This window comes from Scaptodrosophila lebanonensis, unplaced genomic scaffold (assembly GCF_003285725.1).
Source record: "Scaptodrosophila lebanonensis strain 11010-0011.00,11010-0021.00 unplaced genomic scaffold, SlebRS2 tig00000113-arrow-arrow-pilon, whole genome shotgun sequence".
Taxonomy (NCBI): Eukaryota; Metazoa; Arthropoda; class Insecta; order Diptera; family Drosophilidae; genus Scaptodrosophila; species Scaptodrosophila lebanonensis.
The window spans coordinates 668,782-688,823 of NW_022060575.1; the positions used below are offsets into that span (position 1 = coordinate 668,782).

At 41.7% G+C, this 20,042-nt stretch overlaps 3 protein-coding genes across 3 annotated transcripts; 1 reads left to right on the plus strand and 2 right to left on the minus strand.

Annotated features, from left to right (window-relative positions):
- The first annotated feature begins 3 nt into the window (after positions 1 to 3).
- LOC115628372 (protein OPI10 homolog) lies at positions 4 to 952 on the plus strand. Its single transcript, XM_030524450.1, has 3 exons — positions 4 to 174; positions 240 to 599; positions 661 to 952. Exons 1-3 carry the CDS (start codon positions 145 to 147, stop codon positions 856 to 858), a joined length of 588 nt encoding a protein of 195 aa, XP_030380310.1. The 5' UTR covers positions 4 to 144; the 3' UTR covers positions 859 to 952.
- LOC115628368 (2-oxoglutarate dehydrogenase, mitochondrial) lies at positions 934 to 18,415 on the minus strand. The gene is made up of 8 exons (XM_030524444.1): positions 18,142 to 18,415; positions 17,709 to 18,075; positions 17,568 to 17,640; positions 16,393 to 17,518; positions 16,127 to 16,281; positions 15,114 to 16,011; positions 14,898 to 15,052; positions 934 to 1,343 (listed from the first exon to the last, which is right to left on the minus strand). Exons 1-8 carry the CDS (start codon positions 18,388 to 18,390, stop codon positions 1,058 to 1,060), a joined length of 3,309 nt encoding a protein of 1,102 aa, XP_030380304.1. The 5' UTR covers positions 18,391 to 18,415; the 3' UTR covers positions 934 to 1,057.
- A 20-nt stretch (positions 18,416 to 18,435) lies between these two features.
- On the minus strand, positions 18,436 to 19,994 carry LOC115628371. Its single transcript, XM_030524449.1, has 2 exons — positions 19,724 to 19,994; positions 18,436 to 19,659 (listed from the first exon to the last, which is right to left on the minus strand). The coding sequence occupies exons 1-2, from the start codon at positions 19,976 to 19,978 to the stop codon at positions 18,565 to 18,567; spliced, it is 1,350 nt and encodes a 449-aa protein (XP_030380309.1). The 5' UTR covers positions 19,979 to 19,994; the 3' UTR covers positions 18,436 to 18,564.
- Between the last annotated feature and the right edge of the window lie 48 nt (positions 19,995 to 20,042).

Below are 20,042 nucleotides of genomic sequence, written 5' to 3' on the forward strand. Positions count from 1 at the left end.
GCAGCATAAACACTCCTTGATGTTCCAGAATAAACTAAACTAGAATCCGTGGTTAAATATCCAAAGCGACCGCCCAAACTACAGTAGCAGTAGCCAAACAGATCAAATACTAGCCATTGACCTTCAACAATTAAAGCTGCTGTAATGTTCGGCCTAATAATCTCAGGACGTCTGGTAAGTATGCATGTTTTTAAATATAAGAAAAGCATCCCCGTCTAACCTTACACTACCACATGCAGCCTCAAACGGATTTTGCAGCTGTAGACGAAAATAAACTACTCATCAATGTCCCCGACATTGAGGCAGTCAATTACATTGTCGTCTTTCTTACAGGAATTACGCCGCTTCCAGTGGGCACAGCAGCAGCCATTTACTTCAGCTGGCCTGATGCAAATGCGGCGCCCACCTGGCAATATCTGGGTCACATAAATAATCATAAACCGTCGGCTATATTCAAGATAGCGCAACTAAAGAAAAGTCATGAGTTGGAGGCGCATTCACATGGCATGGTTTTTGGCGCACAAGAAATATCCCACATAGCACAGATTGGTATATCCATAGAGCCTGAGTTGACGGTGGTGCAGCAGACGCCAGCGGTTGTAAGTATTTGGGTTGACAAATCATTGGGGTACAAACGTGAACATGCATTTTTATTTTCAGTCCACCGCCAATGACAACAAGCAATTTAGCCAGCGCATGTTAGAGAACTTTTTCAATTATGCGTCCAGTTTTGGCGTCAGTGTGACTGATATTCCACCAACGAGCAGCGATCTCTTTGTGCCTTTCTCAGCAGTACAAAATTGGTACACTAATTTCCAGAGACGCATGGAACAGAACCCCAATTTTTGGAAATATTGATCACACGCTCCTACACTCGTGCAAAGATCATGTACTTTTATTTTGCATAAAGTTTTGTATTAATTAAACCATATATTCTTGAGACTTGCCTAAATTTATTTTTAATTAATTTAAAATTTTTAATTTATACAAAATTTTGAATGAATTTAAAATTTAAAACTTCCTATGCTGTTATCATGGTGTGGGCTCTTCAAAATTTTTACTTGCCAGCAGGCTTTGGTTCCGGTTTCTTTTTCGCTTCGCTTACCTCCTTCTTTTTGGCTTCTGCAGCCTTTTTCGCTTCATCTGTCTTTTTGGCTGCTTCCATTGAAGCCTTTGCCTCCATTTGCTGTGCTGCCTTAATCTTCTCCAGTCGCTGCAGGTTTTCTTCGGTCAATTTGCCAAATATGTTTGTTATAAAGGCCTTATACTCATTATAATGTTGCACCTTGTTTCCGGTAGACGATGCCGAATTCGTTGGTCGGCCAAAGTAGGAAATGCATCGTCTGTAAAATAAATAAGGAGCACATCAATTGAGTTAGTTCTATTAGACACCCTATACGGCAATACATGTATGTATGTATGTACATAGTTCATTTAAATTGTGTGCATATGTAAATGTAATTTATGTTATGTTTGCCGCACAACAGCCGGTAGAACTTGGCAAGGGAATACCAGACATACATATGTACATATATTTTTAAAGAATATATGCAGGTTGGTCGCTGTGGTATGTGAACAATAGGCAAGTTCTTTGCAGTTCGAGCGGACGCGTTTTAGTTTTTTTTCTTTCGCCTGCTAAAAAGCAATTTGGCAAGCGGACTTATTTAAATGCAAATAGTATATACATATGTACATACATACATATGTACGTACATATATATATATTTAGACTATATGATAAATAAAAACATGTATGTTGATACATACATGTTCTTGAAAGATATGTAAATACATACATACATACATACGTAGTCAACATGTACCATGTATGTTCGAAATAAGAGAAACATTGTTTCAGATGCTCTGCATTTTAGTCTGTGCTCACTACAACAGCAACGTACAGTTGATATACAATATATGCAACTGTTTTATAATATAATTGCTAATACTTATTATGTTGTACCCATTTTAAATATATGTATATCATTTTATTTATTCAATTGTTAAAGGGGAACATATATTATGTAGCCCAGTATATGAAACATATTGGTGGTATTTGTTTTAAATTACACAAAAAGTGGGAAATTACATCAAACAAGAAGAGGGACCAACTTTTAAATACCCTGCACCCATTTTCACAAAAATAAATTTTATTTAATTTTTTAAATTAAATTCATTTTTAAAATTGAAATATGACACATACATATGTATATGTAATACTTAAGTAGCATTAATTTACATCACAATTCAATGTGGGTCTGTTTTGTGTCTATGCATGTACATTCATCATATTTATGTGTGTAGTATTAAGCTGACGCAAAACAGCAACAACAACATCCATAGCTGCGGTCAGAGCTTGGGCAGAGATTACATTTAGGGCTATAAATTTCTTAACAGTTGACCTTTCACGATGAGACTTAACATTATGGCAGATAAGCACTAGCTGGATGTAACTGCCAAATTTTAGAAAAATTCCAGGAATTACGGGAGTTTTAGAAAATCACTAGTGGAGTGATCTGAAAAAAACGTATATTCGTACTTTCTCGGCCTTAGAAGAATCTGGAGACCAAGTTTGGCTATTCTCGCCTTTTCATTTCTTGAGTTCCTTTGCGCTGATACAGACAGACGGACGGATAGATGGACATATGTATGTATTCGGCTACATATAGTATGTATGTATTTAACATGATATTTTAAAATTCTTTGAAATACATAGATTAGCCATATTGTGTTGCTTTTAAGAAACATTTACTGTATTTTGTTTCTCAATTAAGCAATTCATTTTGTCTGATCTTATAGTTCTTATTGCATTTTTACATAGATTGTGCGATTGATTTAGCATTGGCCACACGCGCGAGCAATCTAATTTGTTGCCTCGAGAAGGTGACACACAAAACGAACTCTTGTCACGTATTTTCTGAGGCTCTGTCGTTGAAAGAAAGCCTCGTCGGACAGTTTGACTTGTAATGTGTTGAGCGCAACATACTTGTAGGTGCATTCGAATAAGACGCGCGTGAAATCCACTACAACACAGTCGAGGGACCCTGCAAAATAGGTCAGCATCAGGCAAGAGAGCGGAAAACGCCCACGCTGACCACAGCGATGTCATTGAGTAACCTTAATGAGAGGCAATTAGCCATGCCAGACGCAGAAGGTGTAGAGGAGGGGAGCATAGAAGGGATTGCCGCTTCTAATAATAATGCGCATATGGTTGTTGACGCCATCATAAATCAAGCAGCTGAGTCAGCCATGTTGTCAACAACAACATTCGGAATGGCAATGGCAATGGCGTCGAATGGCATACCAACGGAAGTGCCGAAAGATGAACTGCGATTTCCGCTTTTGCAGCTGCAGAGCGCGTTAATGGATGCGTTTTTTCCACAACGGCAGCAGCAGTTACCTGAAAAAGAGCAACAGCGATTGCGGATAACGAGCTTTAATGTTGATCAGGCTATGTTCGTGGGAGAGCCCAATAAGTTTCCATGGCAAAGCAGGCCACAAAATAAAGGATTTCCTCTCAACTTCCTGTATACTCAGGATATATATCCTGCAAATTTACCACCCAAATTTCCCTTGGTGAGCCCCAAGTGTCTTACAGTTCGGTGTTTTCCGGCAGATCGCCAATTCTGTCTGTTAGACAATTACAAGAATTTCAATTATTTGCTGCAGACAATAGCAAGAACAACATTCTTTCGACCACCCCCTTCAGTTGCGGGTAATGGGGCGCTCACAGAATTTCCCATAATTAAAAAGCAATTTCTCAACTTTCCAAATACGCATAAAACAATTGAGCAGAGCAATAGAAGTCGACACGATGATGTTGTCGCTGTTGAGAATGAGAACCAAAACAAGGCACCCACAACAACAATGACGCAGGCGAGCCACGACAAAGGCACTAAAATAGCCATGGATTCGCAAGCCAATATACATTATGATGATGATGATGATGACCAAGAAAATGATAATGAACTCAAAGCTCATGAGCAAACATTCAACTTGAAAGACGACGATGAAGGCGAAGGTGCTGTTTCTGCTGTTGTTGTTGCTGGTAGTGTTGGCGTTGGCAAGCCAAAAGAAATCGAGCATCAACAGGCGGAAAATTTTAATGACGCCTTTAGGCAGCAGCGACAACGTGTGGACGACGCCATGGATGCCGCTAAAAAAAGCGGCGAATTATATGAGCAAAGCAAATTAGAGAAGGAAGAGGAGGTATTGCCAGCAGCGGATAACAGTCGGAAGCACAACCAACCGCATCAGCAACAAGATCATAATGAGTTAAATATGACTAAAGCGTTGGCGAGCAAAAATTTAGCACATAAAGAGCAACAACAGTCAATATGCTTAGCCGAGGAGCAGCCACAAACAATAGACGGCCACGCTGTCGAGGGGGCGGCTATACCGACGATTGCCTCCAATCACCAGCATCGGCCCGCTGAATGCTCAGACGCGCGCGAATCGTCGTCTGAGCAAGTGGAATTTAGTAGTAGTCGCAGTTCCCGCGAAATCGCTCATCAAATACTACCAACAACAACGTCCTTGATTGCGCCGCCGGAATTGCTGGCGACAGCAACGCGTCAAAATCCCGTCGTGCCAAATATAGAAATATTGAAGAGTGCCGTACGCGCGTTCCTGAACGAAAGCAGCATCAATATCAATGCGTCCAGTGATAGATTGCCTTATGACCTGCTCACAGACATTGATTTAATTGAATTGCTGAGCGACGTCATTGATTTAATAACCTGCTCCAAAACGGGTAATCTTCTAGGGATTAGCAGCCCAGAACAATTGAGTGCAAGCGACCAGTTCGAAAGTGAAGTTCAGAGTGAATGTGCGGCAATGACTTTGACAAAAGTGGGCGAGGATAGCGAAACAGCAGTCGTCGGTCTTGAGATTTATGCGGAGCAGCCAATTGATGAGCCAGTGGACGACAACAACAACAACAGCGGCATTAACAACAACAATCACAGCGAGGAGGTGAGCGCCGCTGCCATGAAGTATGAGTTGAAGCCCACAAAAGTGGCAGCATCAAGTCCAGTGCCTGCCTTTTCCAACTCCACAAGAGCACCAACCACAGCACCAGCCAGTCGCCACACTGCGAGTCTCAGTGCGACTCCTAGTCGAATACGTGATGTACCAACTCCCACATCCTCTCTCTTGTCAGAGAACAGACATCAGCTGAGCGATTTGAGACGCAGCTCTAGTTCGTTAAATTCAAGTCGTGATGACATTGACGTCGAGTCCGTGCTCCCAGAGCGCACGCGTCTGCGTCGACAGCGGCGCATGCGCTCGCAGGACTCAGTCGAGGAGAAACCGGAAGATGTGATCGAGCGTTTGAATAAACTGAAGGCGCGCATATCCGGCGCTCTCAGTGAGGTGAAGGGCGTGCTCAAGCAGTATAGCACAGAAAGCGAAGCCGAGGCTGCCGGCGTAAAGTGGGAGGGACCTCCAAGTGTTGCCACCGCATCCTCGGCAACGGTCAGCGAACAAACTAAAGAGCCCGAAACGGATCCAGAGCCTGCCGTAAAATTTCGCTTTATCAAGAAAGTGCGACGTCGTAGTTGCTTTGACGAAGCCGAAGAGGACCAAGCACATACCCCCTCCTCTGAAATACCTGCTGCAGAAAAGGTCAACGGCGTAGTCAAAGAAGAAGATCACCCAATAGCACCGACAGACACTAAAAAGCACGCGAAAATTGAGTTTATAAAGCAGGTGCAAAAGGAGTTGCTCAAAAGGCCTGAACTAGAACCGAAAGTGGAACCAAACTTGGAGCTCAAAGTGGAGCCCAAAGTTGATCCTCATGTAGATCCTTTAGCAAACACTCAAACGGACATAGCAAAGTCCACGGTGCCGGCAAAAGTTAAGCCCGAAGATCAGCTTAAAGTGGACAGCGAAGTAGAGCCAAAGGTGGCCGTGAACTCCGCCAAAGAAGAATCTAAAGAGAAACCCAACGAAGATGCTTCAAATGCCGAAGTGAAGGACTCTGAGGTGGCTACAATAGCACCAGCCCAGTCAGCAACGCAATTACCGCAGGTTGATGTGACCCCGCCGCCACCATTTAGTGCAGACGCATCTGCGCCCGCCAACATAAAAAAGAAAATCACTGTCAAGACAAAGAACTCACGACGCGCCTCAATAGCAGCAGTCGAAGGTTCCAAGATAGAACCAGCCGTTCAGAGCACACTGCCATTGGTCATACGCGCACAAAGGCGCCCCTCGGACTCGGAGGCGATTGTGAAGCGCAAGAAGAAGGAGAAATTAGCGACTTCCGGCAATGTTGACATAGCATCCCCTAAGCTGCAATTAGTGAGCAAAGCGAAGCGGGCGGCAACAACAGATACAGTGACAACTAAAGCAGCGGCAACAGCAACGGCGACAAATGAACAATTGGTTGCCGCCACCACAGCAAAGGTCAGCGAAGAGTCTGCCAAACGGGTTGTGGATGAGGCGGCAGCAGGGACGACAATAGCAACAGCGACATCGACAACAGCAACAACAGTAGCAACAGCAACTGCCAAAATCAGCGACGACAACAAGGAGGAAACAACAACAGCTAAAACGGCAGAGTTTGTGCCAAAGCGATCGCAAATTGATGCGACTAATCAAACACCAGCCATCGAACGAAGCAGACGCGCCAGCCTTAAATTAGCCGAGTTGGTCGGTGAAACGGTGCTCGTACCAGCAACACCAATACCAACACCATCTGTAACAACAACGATCCAGGACACAGAGACACTGGCAATTATCAGTCCATTAAGCGAGTCCAAAGAACTCATTAATCAAGTGCAAATTATTCCGGTACAAGCGGACGCAGCGGAATCCGAGGTAATAGCCCTCGCATCAGCGCCTCAACAGGTGGCCATCATTATTGACATTGGGGCTGCCGCCACCACCGACGGCGCCACTGCCAGCGCAGCCGATTCAGTCCCGCAAATAGCAGCGGCATTGAACGAAGTGTCGCACGATTTGTCATCGTCGCAACAACAACAACTACAGCAACAAGTGCAACAACAAGCTACAAAAACCGAAGCACAGACCGATCCTCCACACAGTGTAGTCACCATGCCGGAGCTGAAAGTACTGACGGGTCCGGTGCAGCCCGTTAAGATCGAAACGGTTGAGCCGAACGTCTTAGAGCAACAACATGATTCATTGGTGGGTGGGAAAAAGAAGACAGTGCATCTGAAAAAATTGGTGCGCAAGAATTCCATAGACAAGGAAAAATCGGCCACTGCACCGAATAACGAAAAAGTCGATGCCAACAAACTGAATAACATTTTAAAGGATAAGAACAAAATCAGTGGATTGGCAGCAACGTTGATCAAAGCAACGCCGCCAAAGAAACAAACCAAAGCATCAACGACTTCCACCAAGGCGGAATCGGCACCTGAACCAACTGTAGAGAATATCGAGAATGACACTGCCGAGGCTCCACCTGAGCTAGCGACAGAGCTAGAAACTATACCCCTTGAAGAGGTTGAGGAGCCAGCACCTGTTCCACCTCCAAAGAAGCCGCGCAAAATCAAGAAGAAAGTCATCATTAAGCGACAAAAGCGGCGACTCTCCATCGGCGACTCATTCTTTATACAACCCGAGCCGGAGGAACCGATAGTTCCCGAAGTCGAGATCATCGAGAAGGCTATATCCTATGTGACAGACGATGAGAACAATGATGTGGAAGAGGAGCCTGCGCCCGACCCTCCACAGCCGCTTAAATCTTGTATGCATGTGCGCGAGTATAAAATTGGCGATTTGGTGCTCTACGCCGAGCGCTATAGAAAGACACAGGTGCGCTGGAAACGTGGACGGGTACTGGAGCGTATCACCAGCATTTCGTACAAGCTAGATATCGAGGGCAAGGAGGTGCCGGCCCACATAAGCTATATCAAGAAGTACACGGGACGGAAAGTGAAGTTCGTGGACAAGGAGTATCTGGAGATTGACTACGAGCAGGTGGCCGAAGAGGAAAGACGTGCCCGAAGCTACAGCATATGGAATATGGTGTGAGTGTCTGTCCGTTAGATTGTATTCCCGCCTCCCCCCGCTGTAACAGTCAACGCCCAGTGCCGCGCTTATGAGTGCAATTAAAAAATCGTCTTCTGGTTACAAGACAATTTTTTAAGGATCTCACGTGACATTCTTTGTTAATAATAGTAGGTCATAACGTTTGTCTCTAATTAGTTTTTTGTACATATTGCCTTGTAAATGTGTAAATAGTCGTACGATAGTAAGTGTAGCCTAATGTTAGTTTATTGTTACTTAAGTGTTGTAAAGTATCAAAAAAAATATGAAAACCACGCCAAACATTGTCTAATACTAAATAGAAACTTAGAGAAATTTATTTGACTTTTAAAAATGTAGCTTACCCTCTAAGAAAACATTGTAAATTCACAAAAGTCTGAATTTATAACTTGAAAAAATTATAAACAATTTAATGTTAAACAAATAAAAATTAAAGAAAAAATGCTCGCACGTCTTTCGAAATATTTCAACTATGTGTTTTGGCTATTCGTTCATTTTTTACATCATCACTTGGCAAATTTTTTTCTTTTGCCGCTCAATTAATAGCAGTAGCAAAACAACAACAACAGCCGCAAGAATATCGAAATGAAATTTATCAATTACTCATAGAAATTTTAATGAATTTGTTTATTGCATAGTTGTTGTGTATTATTGTATTTTGTTTCTCTCTTTTGGGGCGCTGTGCTATTTTGCAAATTTATTTATAAATTTTATAATGTGCATGGCATCGGATAGAAATGAATGAAACCCCAAAACAAGCAACGAAACGTTTATTTTGTTCTCTCTGGCCTGGCGCAGTCCGTCCGTTGGATGCGGTCACATACTGAAACAAACTTATTATATGGCGAGAACGAAGATGGGATCGGATGAGTGTCGTTAGCGAAACGAAACGAACCGTTACGGTTCCACGGTCGTCCCGCCCGCTGGTCTCCTTTGTTATTGTTGTTTCTGCTGTCACGGGCGTACACGCAAAGTGTTCAACTTGAAATTCCTAGGCGCGTTTTATAAATAGGCGCTGGCATACATACATACGTATGTACATATGTATCATGTAGATGCTCTGCTCGTATATCTCTCCTATGCCTAGTTCTATGTCATATATAAAAATGTGACATATTTTTATGCGAATTTCCAAACAACAAAATAAACAAGAGACCACCCATTAGCCACCCACCACCCAGAGAGCAGCGAGCACTCCATCATCGCCATCGTCCGATTTGTCCATGAAATATGTATGTATGTATTCCGAAAAAGCGTGTCACTTAAACAAAAAAACGAAATAAATGCATTTGCATTGAAAATAATTCAACAGAACATTTTCTTTGACTTCTTCTCATAATTGATTGTCAAGGCGTTCTAACAAAGAGCAGACTAGGAATGTGGCAATCTCTCTTCATTTGCCTTTGTACAACCAAATTAATTCACATTATACACAAACAAGAAAGAACAATGAAAAATTGTAGATGCTCGTACTATTTAGACACGTTTTCAGCAGAGCCACATTCCTAAGATTTAGGAACATTCCTTTGGGCAATTTTCTTTCAATTATGCTGACAGTTTTAAATGTGTAGTAAAAAACATTTTGAAAGCTCTTCACTATTTTCTATCCTAAGTACTATACGAGTATATGGGTAAAAGATGTTATGATACAACATGTTGGTCTATTATCTATGTAAAAGCAAAATAAAAAACAACGAATTCAATGCAGACGGACAACTGAACAGGAATATATACATACTACATACATGGGGATATGATGGATCTGCGGCCTTCAGCCTGTTACATAATTTGCACTAATCTAATATAGCCTTCTAACATCTCGCGTACAGGTTTGTACAATTTATCTATTAAAATACCTCTATTTTTTCTAAATCGATTGAAAATCAATACATTTTTGTCCTTTAGCCACAATACAAAACAAATAGCCAAGTCAGAACTACTGGAGGATTACCCATAAATTTAATGTTTGTGTGAATTAATATTTGAGAGCTCGCATAGTCAACTTTTGTTGGATTTAGTTCGTTTTACAGTCCCGTTTTGTTCAGGATCGTATTCATAGATCCGTAGTTATCTGGCTGTACTTTAAAAAAAAAAATTTTAAAATTCAACGGGCGGTACAAATATTCTTCGGTCAATATCAAATTTATCCTCATTTCTACTGATGTTTTACTTGATTAAATGTCACACGACAATTTTGCAATATCAATTCAGGAACAGCATTAATTGTTTCTGAAAAAACAACAATTAAATTATACTGACCACATACTTCAAAAAACGATTAAGATGATCAACTCTTGTTGAGATCGTATCTCAATTAAGTCTGAAATTGTTGAAGGCTGCTTCAATAAACCTTTGTAAAGTGTATAACATTGATTATTTTGTTTTGAATTACTCTGTTTACCCAAGAATAGGTTTTTTTTTTCAATAAATTGGTGACAAGTTAGAGAATCATCGTGAGAAAAGAATTTGTCCACAAATGATTTACACAGCATGTACTCCAAAAACGACTACTCAAAATGTATTTAATGAATAGAAGGCAACAGTCAAAAAAAAATTGTGCTATTTTCCAAGTTTCGAGTTAGCTGATCGGAAAAGGCTTCACTTAATAATCTTATGATTTTAAAGATCTTTGTATTCCTTAGCTCTTAAATATGTTCTGAAGAACTATTGCATAAAGGAACTTACATTTGTATTATCCCGGGTATTATAGGATTTATATAAATACTAAAAATAAGTTTCCGGATGAAGCATTCAGTGATAATTATTAGTTACTTTTATAAATCTACACATTGTCATCGGGCATAGCTGCCCGTTTGGCAAATAAAGCCGAGTCGGATTGGTTAATATATATTTTTGTAATTTCTATAGGCGTATTTATTGTTTTGTTTTATTTAATTTAATATTTATTGTTATTATTTTTTTTGTACAGCGACTGCTCTGTTTGTCGTTTAAATAAATACAAAAATTTTAACGCTATGTCTAAATATGAACAGCCATGTTGAAGATAGCTATACTTCAGGGCTTCCCGATGCAAAATATTTCCACAAATCAAATCAGAAATGTAGCATATCGCACCTCGAACAACTAAAAGAAATGAACACATAATAGAATTGTATATGTCGCCACATTAAATTTTATGTAGATTGCACGAACATCAAATTTTGTCTGCAGACGTACTATTCTGGTTGCTACTGAAATGTTCCGCGCAAAGAAATGGCAACCGCAAAAATTCAATAGAAAATACACTGAGAAGAATGGAATGGGGGGAGGCAAGGAAACGATGTTTTAGTATCAAACGCCGACTAAAAACTGTGCCAAGTTCCTTGCGCCAGTTATACAATGCGACAGCCAAACATACAAACCTATGAGTATATATGTATGTATGTATGTACATATACGTGTGTATATACATTGTATATACAAGCATAGATACATAGAGTATATCGTATTTGGCCGAAGAGCAAAACTGGCAACGAGGCCGGGCCAATTACTAAGAACGCAAAAGAATCGAATATAAAATTATTGAAACCATCAAATGGCAAGCGAGCTGCAATTTATCAAAATGTTGGCGCCTTGAACATAACATATTTGGGGCTTGAGTAAGCAGCTACAAAATCAAGGAAATCCATATGAGTGTAGAGGGCGCGTCCGGTTTTTGAACTTCAACAAGGCCAAGTGCTTACACAACTCAACTGAACTGAACTCAACTCAACTAAACACAAATAAAGCACAATGTGCTACAAAATATTTTCGTGTGTTTACAAAAGTTCGCGGGGCTGCTGTTAATCTCAACAAATCTCAAAATACTGGGAGGACAACCAGCCTTCTCGAAATCGGGCCGCTCGACACTTGGCACACGTTGGCGTTCAACGTTCAACGTATTTTTAAAATCGATTAGAATGAAAAAATCATCAAGTAGTTGGCATGCGCCAAAATTCAATTTCAATTGCTGGGGTGGGGACGAGATCGGCGACCAAGCTTTTCAAGAGGAAGACAAATGGCACGTCATGCTGGGACGGCGGGTGCCCGGGTGGCCGGGATGGCCATTTTGAAAGTGTCAGGCGATTGAAAAATCGTCACAGACAACGACGAAAAAGACTACGAGCGCATCAATTGATATTTATTCATTGGCCCCATAGTGGGGAGAAGCGCTACGGCGGGGTCTGGTAATTTCGAAGGCGCGTTGCCAGCACACCTGAATCATTGCGCCTAGGTGAGATCTGGGTGTGTGACTGAGGCCGTCATTGATGGCGCTGACATTGTGCGTTGGCATTTAGAAAGTAGATGATGGGCATGGGATTTTAAGAAAATCGATTGGTGACGAAAATCGTAAAAACACTTAACAAAACCTTTAATCAATACTTAAGGAAGGTGTTCAGCCTTATACTATCAGTATCATACAAGGATCACTACCGAATTGAAGAGATGCTCGGCAACAGAACTACATTTTGCTCACGGGACTGGATTTCTAAGCAATTATGTCAAAATTATCGTATCGTCTCGTACACGCGTATGATATATACTTGTAGTATATAAGTATTTTTTAATTATTTGCATATGTTTATTGATTTCCCTAAAAGAGAATATTTCCTCATTTTTTCAGTCGAACCATACAATTTCAGATCATTACTCGTAGAATTCAAAAATATTGGAGTGAAAAACATTTTCAATAATTCATACCTACCAGCACGAGCACAAAAGAACCACTAAGCTACTTATGTAGACCAAATTAACTTTATAATAAAATTGATTAACTAATTATCTCTATTTTAAGTGAATTTAGATTTAAAATGTTTCGACAATACCATTTTATTGAATCAGATTTGCGAATTGGTGCAAGGGAAAACTTTTTTGTTATTTCTAGATTTTGTCAGTTTTCGGTGGTCTTATTTAACATTTAATTTACTTTAAATTTCATTGATCTAAAAGTTTTTCTATTTATTATTTTTATACTCTGTACATGAAATGTACAAGAGTATATTAGGTTTGCGCGACCTGAAAAATGTAACAGGCAGAAGGAGGCGTGGCAGACCCCACAAAGTATATATATTCTTGATCAGCGTGACAAGACGAGTCGATCTAGCCCTGCCTGTCCGTCCGTATGATCGCCTATATCCCAGAGACTATAAGAGCTAGGGACCCCAAATGTTAGTCCCAGATGCCTTATGTGAATACGAAGAAAATGAATTTCCCTCCCTCCCCCCTCTCCCATGCAAATCGCGATTTTCTCTAACTCCCGTAATTCTTGGAATTTCGCACTAAAATTTTGCAAATACCCCCAATTAGTTATTATGTGTCCTTATGCCAAGTTTCACTATAATAGACCGATTTAACAAGAAGTTATAGCCATAAATATATTTGCTGCTGCAGCGCTGCTCAAGCGCTGCTCAAGCGCTGCCCAAGCGCTGCCCGCGGTTGTTGTTGATGCTGGTGCTGGTTGTTGATGCTGGTTGACTGCGAACATGCTTACACAGACACGAATAGATGCGCATAGGCATACATACACTCACACAGACGCAATTGCTATGTAAATGTGCAATTATACACCATTTACGTGAGTTCGAATACCGAGAAGGCAAAATCGATCAACATTTTTATACTCTGTACATGAAATGTACAAGAGTATATTAGGTTTGCGGGAGCTGAAAAATGTAACAGGCAGAAGGAGGCGTGGCAGACCCCACAAAGTATATATATTCTTGATCAGCATGACGAGACGAGTCGATCTAGCCCTGTCTGTCTGTCTGTCCGTCTGTCCGTCTGTCCGTCCGTATGAACACCTGGATCTCAGAGACTATAAGAGATAGAGACACCAAATTTTGCACGAAGATGCGTTATGTGTGTATTCTATACGAGTTTGTTTTATTTTTTTGATTTTCCCCCCCACTTCCCCCCTATGGGGGTTTTCCCGATTTTCCATTCGTATAATCGCATATATCTCGGAGACTATAAGACCTAGGCACACCAAATTTTAGTCCCAGATGCCTTATGTGAATACGCAGAAAATGTATATTTTGGAATTCCCCTCCCTCCCCCCTCTACCCAGCAAATCGTAACTCCCGTAATTCTTGGAATTTCGAACTAAAATTTTGGAAATACCCCCAGTTGGTTATTATGTGTCCGTATGCCAAATTTCATTATGATAGACCGATTTAACAAGAAGTTATAGCCATAAATATATTTGCTGATGCAGCGCTGCTCAAGCGCTGCCAGCGGCTGTTGTTGATGTTGCTGTTTAGTTGACTGCGAAAATGCTTACACAGACATGAATAGATGCGCATAGGCATACATACACTCACACAGACGCAATTGCTATGTAAATGTGCAATTATACGTGAGTTCGAATACCGAGAGAGGTAAAATCGATCAAATTTTTTTTTTATTTTCTTAATTTTTTTATTTTCTATAATTATTGTAAACATATGTACAGAGTATTTCAAAGTCGGGACACCCGACTTTAGCTTTTTTACTTGTTTATTTTATTTATGTCGATATAGAAGGAAAATATATAAAAATTATAAAAAGCATCTTATAATCTAGAAAAGCCTAAGAAGGAGAAATGTAATCAAATTATAATAATATCTAAATTTTAGAAATAAATTTTAGATCTACGCAGCTTTTAAGCATATTATTATTATATTCAACAAATCCAACTTAGGTTCATTTTAAGGCGAAATATTGCGCCACTATAATGAAGGTATGGTCGAATTCGTATACCCTTGTCTATTAACGTCTGTGACTACACTTGGCTGTGGATTGAAGCACAATTGACCCCCTCCCCCCACGAGACGGGTTCATTATTAGATATGAATGTTATTTTGAAATCAAACTAAAACATATCCTGAAATCTTTTTGTATGTTTAACATCGTCTACTTACGATTCATTTTCCACTTTGATGAGCGTGGTATCGAAACGTTGCTGGACATAAGCCCAGGCGCCTTGATTCTTGTGCTCCTCCTGGACCCACATCAGCTCGGCATTTTTATATAATTCGATTTGCTGGCTGACTAAATCGTAGGGGAAGGGACAAATCTGTGCAGATGGTTTTAAGTAAATCGCGCAACCCCTTCTGAGAGAAATGTTATCTACTAACCTGCTCAATACGAACAATGGCCGCAGTTTCTTCCTGCTGATGATCCTCGCGTTCCTTCGCCAGATCGTAATAGATCTTGCCTGTGCAAAATATTAACTTTGTTACGCATTCGGGCTGTTGAGCCGCTTTACCCGTGTCGGGTATGAGACGCTTGAACGCACTGCACTCGTTAAAGTCACGGAATGGACTGCGTGCCATTGGATGACGTAGCACGGACTTGGGTGAAAAATTTACCAATGGCTTGCGAAATCCAAAAGCCACCTGCCGACGCAGCGCGTGGAAGAAATTGGCCGGCGTAGATAAGTTAGTCACAATCCAATTAGTCTCCATGATCTGGCGCGCGACAAAGTCGCAGTCTGTTGTGTCCGGATAGACATCGGGATCATCGTCGCTCAGCTGAAGGAACCGCTCCATGCGGCCGGATGAATGTTCGGGTCCCATGCCCTCCATACTATGCGGCAGCAACATCACCAGACCGGATTGTCGAACCCACTTTGTTTCGCCGCTGCATATGAAATTGTCAATAATAGTCTGGGCAGTGTTCGCAAAGTCTCCGAATTGCGCCTCCCAGATGACCAACGAATTGGGATTGGCCATAGAATAGCCGTGCTCAAAGCCAAGGATGGCGCACTCGGACAGCGAACTGTTGGAGACGGTGTATGGCGCCTGGTCGGGATACATGTGTTCCATGGAGTTATATCTAGCCTTGTCCTGCGTCTGATGATGGAATACGTGATGACGATGCGAGAAGGTGCCGCGCTCCACGTCTTGCCCGGAAAGTCGAACGTGAACTCCATCCCTGAGCAGCGAACCAATGGCAAATGCCTCGCCCAGCGCCCAATCGGCCATCTTTGATTTGACCATTTGCATCCGCAGAGCCAGTATGCGTTTAATTCCCCTGTAATTTAAATCAAGAATAAGCTGAAACACCCATAGTACCCGAAGATCCTAAATTCTTTATGAAAGTCCTCTAAGACGGAGAGGGAAAGAAGGCTATTGCTCGCTTCACTCACTTGTGCAACACAAAATTGTGCTCCGGTGGCGGTGGACTTGCGAAAATCCTGCCAATGTGGTTTAATGTCTTCATGGCTACACCCGTGGGGCATATCTTTAAACGGTCACGCCCCTCGAAGAAACCAGACCAAGGCGAGTCAATCCAGCTGGCATACTGCGGGTTATATCAAGACAAAATATTTATGAAGGATATATAGGAACTTGTGTATCAGCATCAGTGGTGAACCGACGTTATGGATTAGGTAATACACAATTTATAACTCACCTTGAATGTCTTCATCTTCTTGGACTCCACCCAAGCATCTTCGCATATCTTTTCGTATTTGGCGTTCATGCTCTTGTACTCAGCCTCCTGAATGATTCCCTGTTTAATTAATTTTTCAGCATATAGCTGTACGCAAGGTTTCAGTTCGCGAATCCGCTGGTACATCAGGGGTTGTGTAAACATTGGCTCATCAGCCTCATTGTGTCCGTTGCGGCGGTAACCAACAATGTCGATGACCACGTCCTTGTGGAACTTGGCACGCCAGTCGGTGGCGACACGTGCACAGTGCACGCAGGCCTCCGGGTCATCGGCGTTCACGTGAAAAATGGGGACATTCAGCACGCGCGCAACATCCGTGCAGTAGCGCGAGGACCGGGAGAATCTTGGATCAGTCGTGAATCCAACCTGATTGTTGGTCACGATGTGTATGGTGCCGTGAGTCGAGTAGCCTGGCAAATCGGACATATGGATGGACTCGTATACGATGCCCTGGCCACAAAACGACGCGTCTCCATGTATTGTAATGGGGAGCACTTTGGTGCCAGTGGCATCGCCCCGATAATACATTTCCGCTCTAGCTTTCCCAAGCAATACGGGATTCACATATTCCAAATGCGATGGATTGGCTACGACTGTGATGCGTACATTCTTGCCGGTCCTTGCATTCAGACGCTCCGTAAATAATCCCAAATGATACTTCACATCGCCCGAGCCGGAATCGGTGGCCTTCAGACCATGGAACTGTGACAGAATGTCAGCAATGGGCTTCCGACAGATATTGGCCAGGACATTTAGTCGTCCGCGATGTGCCATACCTATAAAAACGGACTCTACGCCATTGTTTGTGGACCGATCGATAATTTCCTTCATGATAGGTATCATAATATCGCAGCCTTCCAAACCGAAACGCTTTTCAGAGCTGAACTTTTTTGCTAGAAAATTCTCAAAGCCCGTCGAGCGTGTTAATCTCTCCAGTACAAGTTTCTTCTCATTGGGAGAGAATCGGACTGCACCGGGTTTCTCGAACCGCTCGCGCACCCAGTTCGTCTTGTTCAGAGAAGTAATTTGCATATATTCCACACCAATGGGGCCACAGTACACCCGCTCCAGACGATCAAGAATTTCCCTGCGAGAGTATAAGTTAGATATCTTATGCAATTAACTGTCGTACCCACTTTAAGGACAGAAAGTGTTCATCACCGCCAATCATAGTGGAGGAGGGCAGCTTGAACGTAGCATTTAAATCATCTGGTAGGGGTTTTACAAGTACGTTTTTAAATATTATATGAGAGTGCAAGTTCCAGTAGGGAACTTACTGAATACATAGGAAAAGTGTTGGCGTAACACCGCTTCGGTGGCCTGACGCTTGCGACCATCACCGTTATCACTACCGCTGTATGCTCCCACAATCCCTAAGGGGTCTAGATCGGCAGCTAGATGGCCACGCGTCTGATACGCCCTGATTATGGCCTGAACCGTCAAGTGATCGTCTATATAGCCCCAGTCAGCGGTGGGTGTTGGATTGGGCGCTGCAGCATTTTGATTAGATTGTGTTGTCGCGATCGATCTTGGTGAGCTAGCTTTGGATGCTGCCTTGGCTGGATTGGCTGCAATGGCCGGCTTGGCTTGCATTGTATTTGTGGAGATGCTTCGTGGCTTTCCACTAAAGTAGGCATCCCAAGACTAGTATACAAATACCAGACGCAAATCTATATTTGTTTTCAGAAAAGGTTTCACCAGACCTCATACCTGATCAACAGATTTTGGATTTTTCTTCCAACTCGCATATAGACCCTCAATATAGTTTACACTGCTGCCATTGGCAAAGCTTTCCTGATCCGGTTTACCGCTATTATCCTTATAGAGTGCAGCGATAGTTTTCATGTCTCGTCGAAGTGCCCTCGGCAAATTATGGAGAACAATCTGTGACACATTGTTTTTTGCTAATAGTATATTCGTAATATGTGTGTGGTGAATGGTACGAGAAGCGACGGCCATATCTCAATTCAGCCGATTTCCAAAACCAAAAGAATGTTTTAAATATTCATTAATATGCAAAGCGAAAATAATTTATTCAAAAGGCTTGAAATAATAAATTTTTTTTCTGACATTATTTTAATTTCAATCAGGCAAAGATTTTCTCAAAAATGTACTTGTGATTAAGTAGAAAACTCAGTTTTTTGGCTCATCCATTTTCTCTTCCTTGGGTGCATCTACTTGTTTTACTTGTTGCTGCAAGCCACCCAATTCTTCTTCAAATATTTTTTTTTTACCAGCGTCTAGTCGTGCCTTGGTATCACCGCGCTTTTCTTTAAATGTGCTACCATCTTTGGCCACCTTGGGATCTTGTTCCTTGTCCTTAAGAAATTTGTTTATATTGAAACTACTATCATCTGTTTCCGCGGATAATGGGTTCCAAGTTTTTGCGGCTTTCTGAACCTTTTTAGGTTCTTCTAAAAATTTATTTACATGCGCATTAATGCCCTTTCCATCATCGCTGCTGGGTCCGCTACTATTCTCGCACGTTGCGACTATATTTTTCTGCGATTCATCCTCAACCAGCTGAAAATAACTTTTTTGATTAGTTGTAGGTAAAGTTTTGTCGCAAGCCGCGGTCTTGCAGACTGCTTCCACTTTTTCTGATAACATTTGAATAACTTGAGTGCTTGTCATGGGTGTAGGACCTAAATTGTTTCCCACAATTGTGATGTTCTCCATGTCATTTCCTATTTCAATAGCCGGTGCTATCGTACTTTGCTGTGAACATTCCAATACGTTCTCGATATTAGCATTTCCCTCATCGGTTTGAGCTTTACTGATTTGTGAGAACGGGACATGAAATGGACTAGTATTTTCTTGATACATTGGTATTTGGGTGGCAGACTCAACCGATTCGATAAATGCGTTCTCCTGTGGTGGGTCCTTTATAATGGGAATAGATGTTGATTGAATATTCTGTATTTCTACAATGGTCTTCGAGTATTCTAAGGAAGCGTTCTCAGTTGGTTTAAATACATCAACCATATCAGCTATGGCACCTCTTTTCTTATCGATTACTTGTTCTTTTGTGTTAAACCTAATCTGGTCGTCTCCTTGTTGTTCATTCTGCGGTTTTGTCTGTTCTTGTGCAGGTGAACTTTCCACAACCGATTTGGCAGGCTCATCAGCGCTAGTCTTGGATTGACGTGCGGCTTTTATAAGATCCACAACCTCACCGATTGATACCTTCTCGTGGTTAAGGATTTCCCGGAAGTATCGGTCCCATGACTAATATTTTCACCATTGAGAGATGTAGTTCTTTGTTCTAGAGTACTTAAAAGCTTTGGCTTACCTTGTCGACTGATTTTGTGTTCTTTACCCATTTTGAGAAAAGATGTTCCATGTATCTAGCATTTGTGCCGCTTTCAAAGCAATCTCTATTAATGGCGTCTTTTGGACATGTGGTCGATCTTGATGTGTCCTGCTCGCCCTTTTTCGAATCAACATCACTTTCTTTGCCGGTACTAAATCGTTGGAGCTGAAAACGTTGTGTCGAGGACGCCAAAATAGAAGCAATTTTGAATTTTAATAACGCTGCCGAGGACATATTGCCTAAATATATGAAAGGGAGTTGAGTGTTAGAAGTTCGATAATAAAACACAATTTTTACA

What these genes read in the sequence shown, in the direction of transcription:
- LOC115628372 (XM_030524450.1), top strand. Translation starts at nt 145, where the DNA reads ATGTTCGGCCTAATAATCTCAGGACGTCTG. An exon ending in TAATAATCTCAGGACGTCTG is followed by an intron (nt 175 to 239) that starts GTAAGTATGCAT and finishes TACCACATGCAG; the next exon opens with CCTCAAACGGATTTTGCAGC. An exon ending in TGCAGCAGACGCCAGCGGTT is followed by an intron (nt 600 to 660) that starts GTAAGTATTTGG and finishes TTTTATTTTCAG; the next exon opens with TCCACCGCCAATGACAACAA.
- LOC115628368 (XM_030524444.1), bottom strand. Translation starts at nt 18,390, where the DNA reads ATGGCCGTCGCTTCTCGTACCATTCACCACACACATATTACGAATATA. An exon ending in CACAATTTTGTGTTGCACAA is followed by an intron (nt 16,012 to 16,126) that starts GTGAGTGAAGCG and finishes TTTAAATTACAG; the next exon opens with GGGAATTAAACGCATACTGG. An exon ending in ATCAAAGTGGAAAATGAATC is followed by an intron (nt 1,344 to 14,897) that starts GTAAGTAGACGA and finishes TTTATTTTACAG; the next exon opens with ACGATGCATTTCCTACTTTG.
- LOC115628371 (XM_030524449.1), bottom strand. Translation starts at nt 19,978, where the DNA reads ATGTCCTCGGCAGCGTTATTAAAATTCAAAATTGCTTCTATTTTGGCG. An exon ending in ACACAAAATCAGTCGACAAG is followed by an intron (nt 19,660 to 19,723) that starts GTAAGCCAAAGC and finishes TGAAAATATTAG; the next exon opens with TCATGGGACCGATACTTCCG.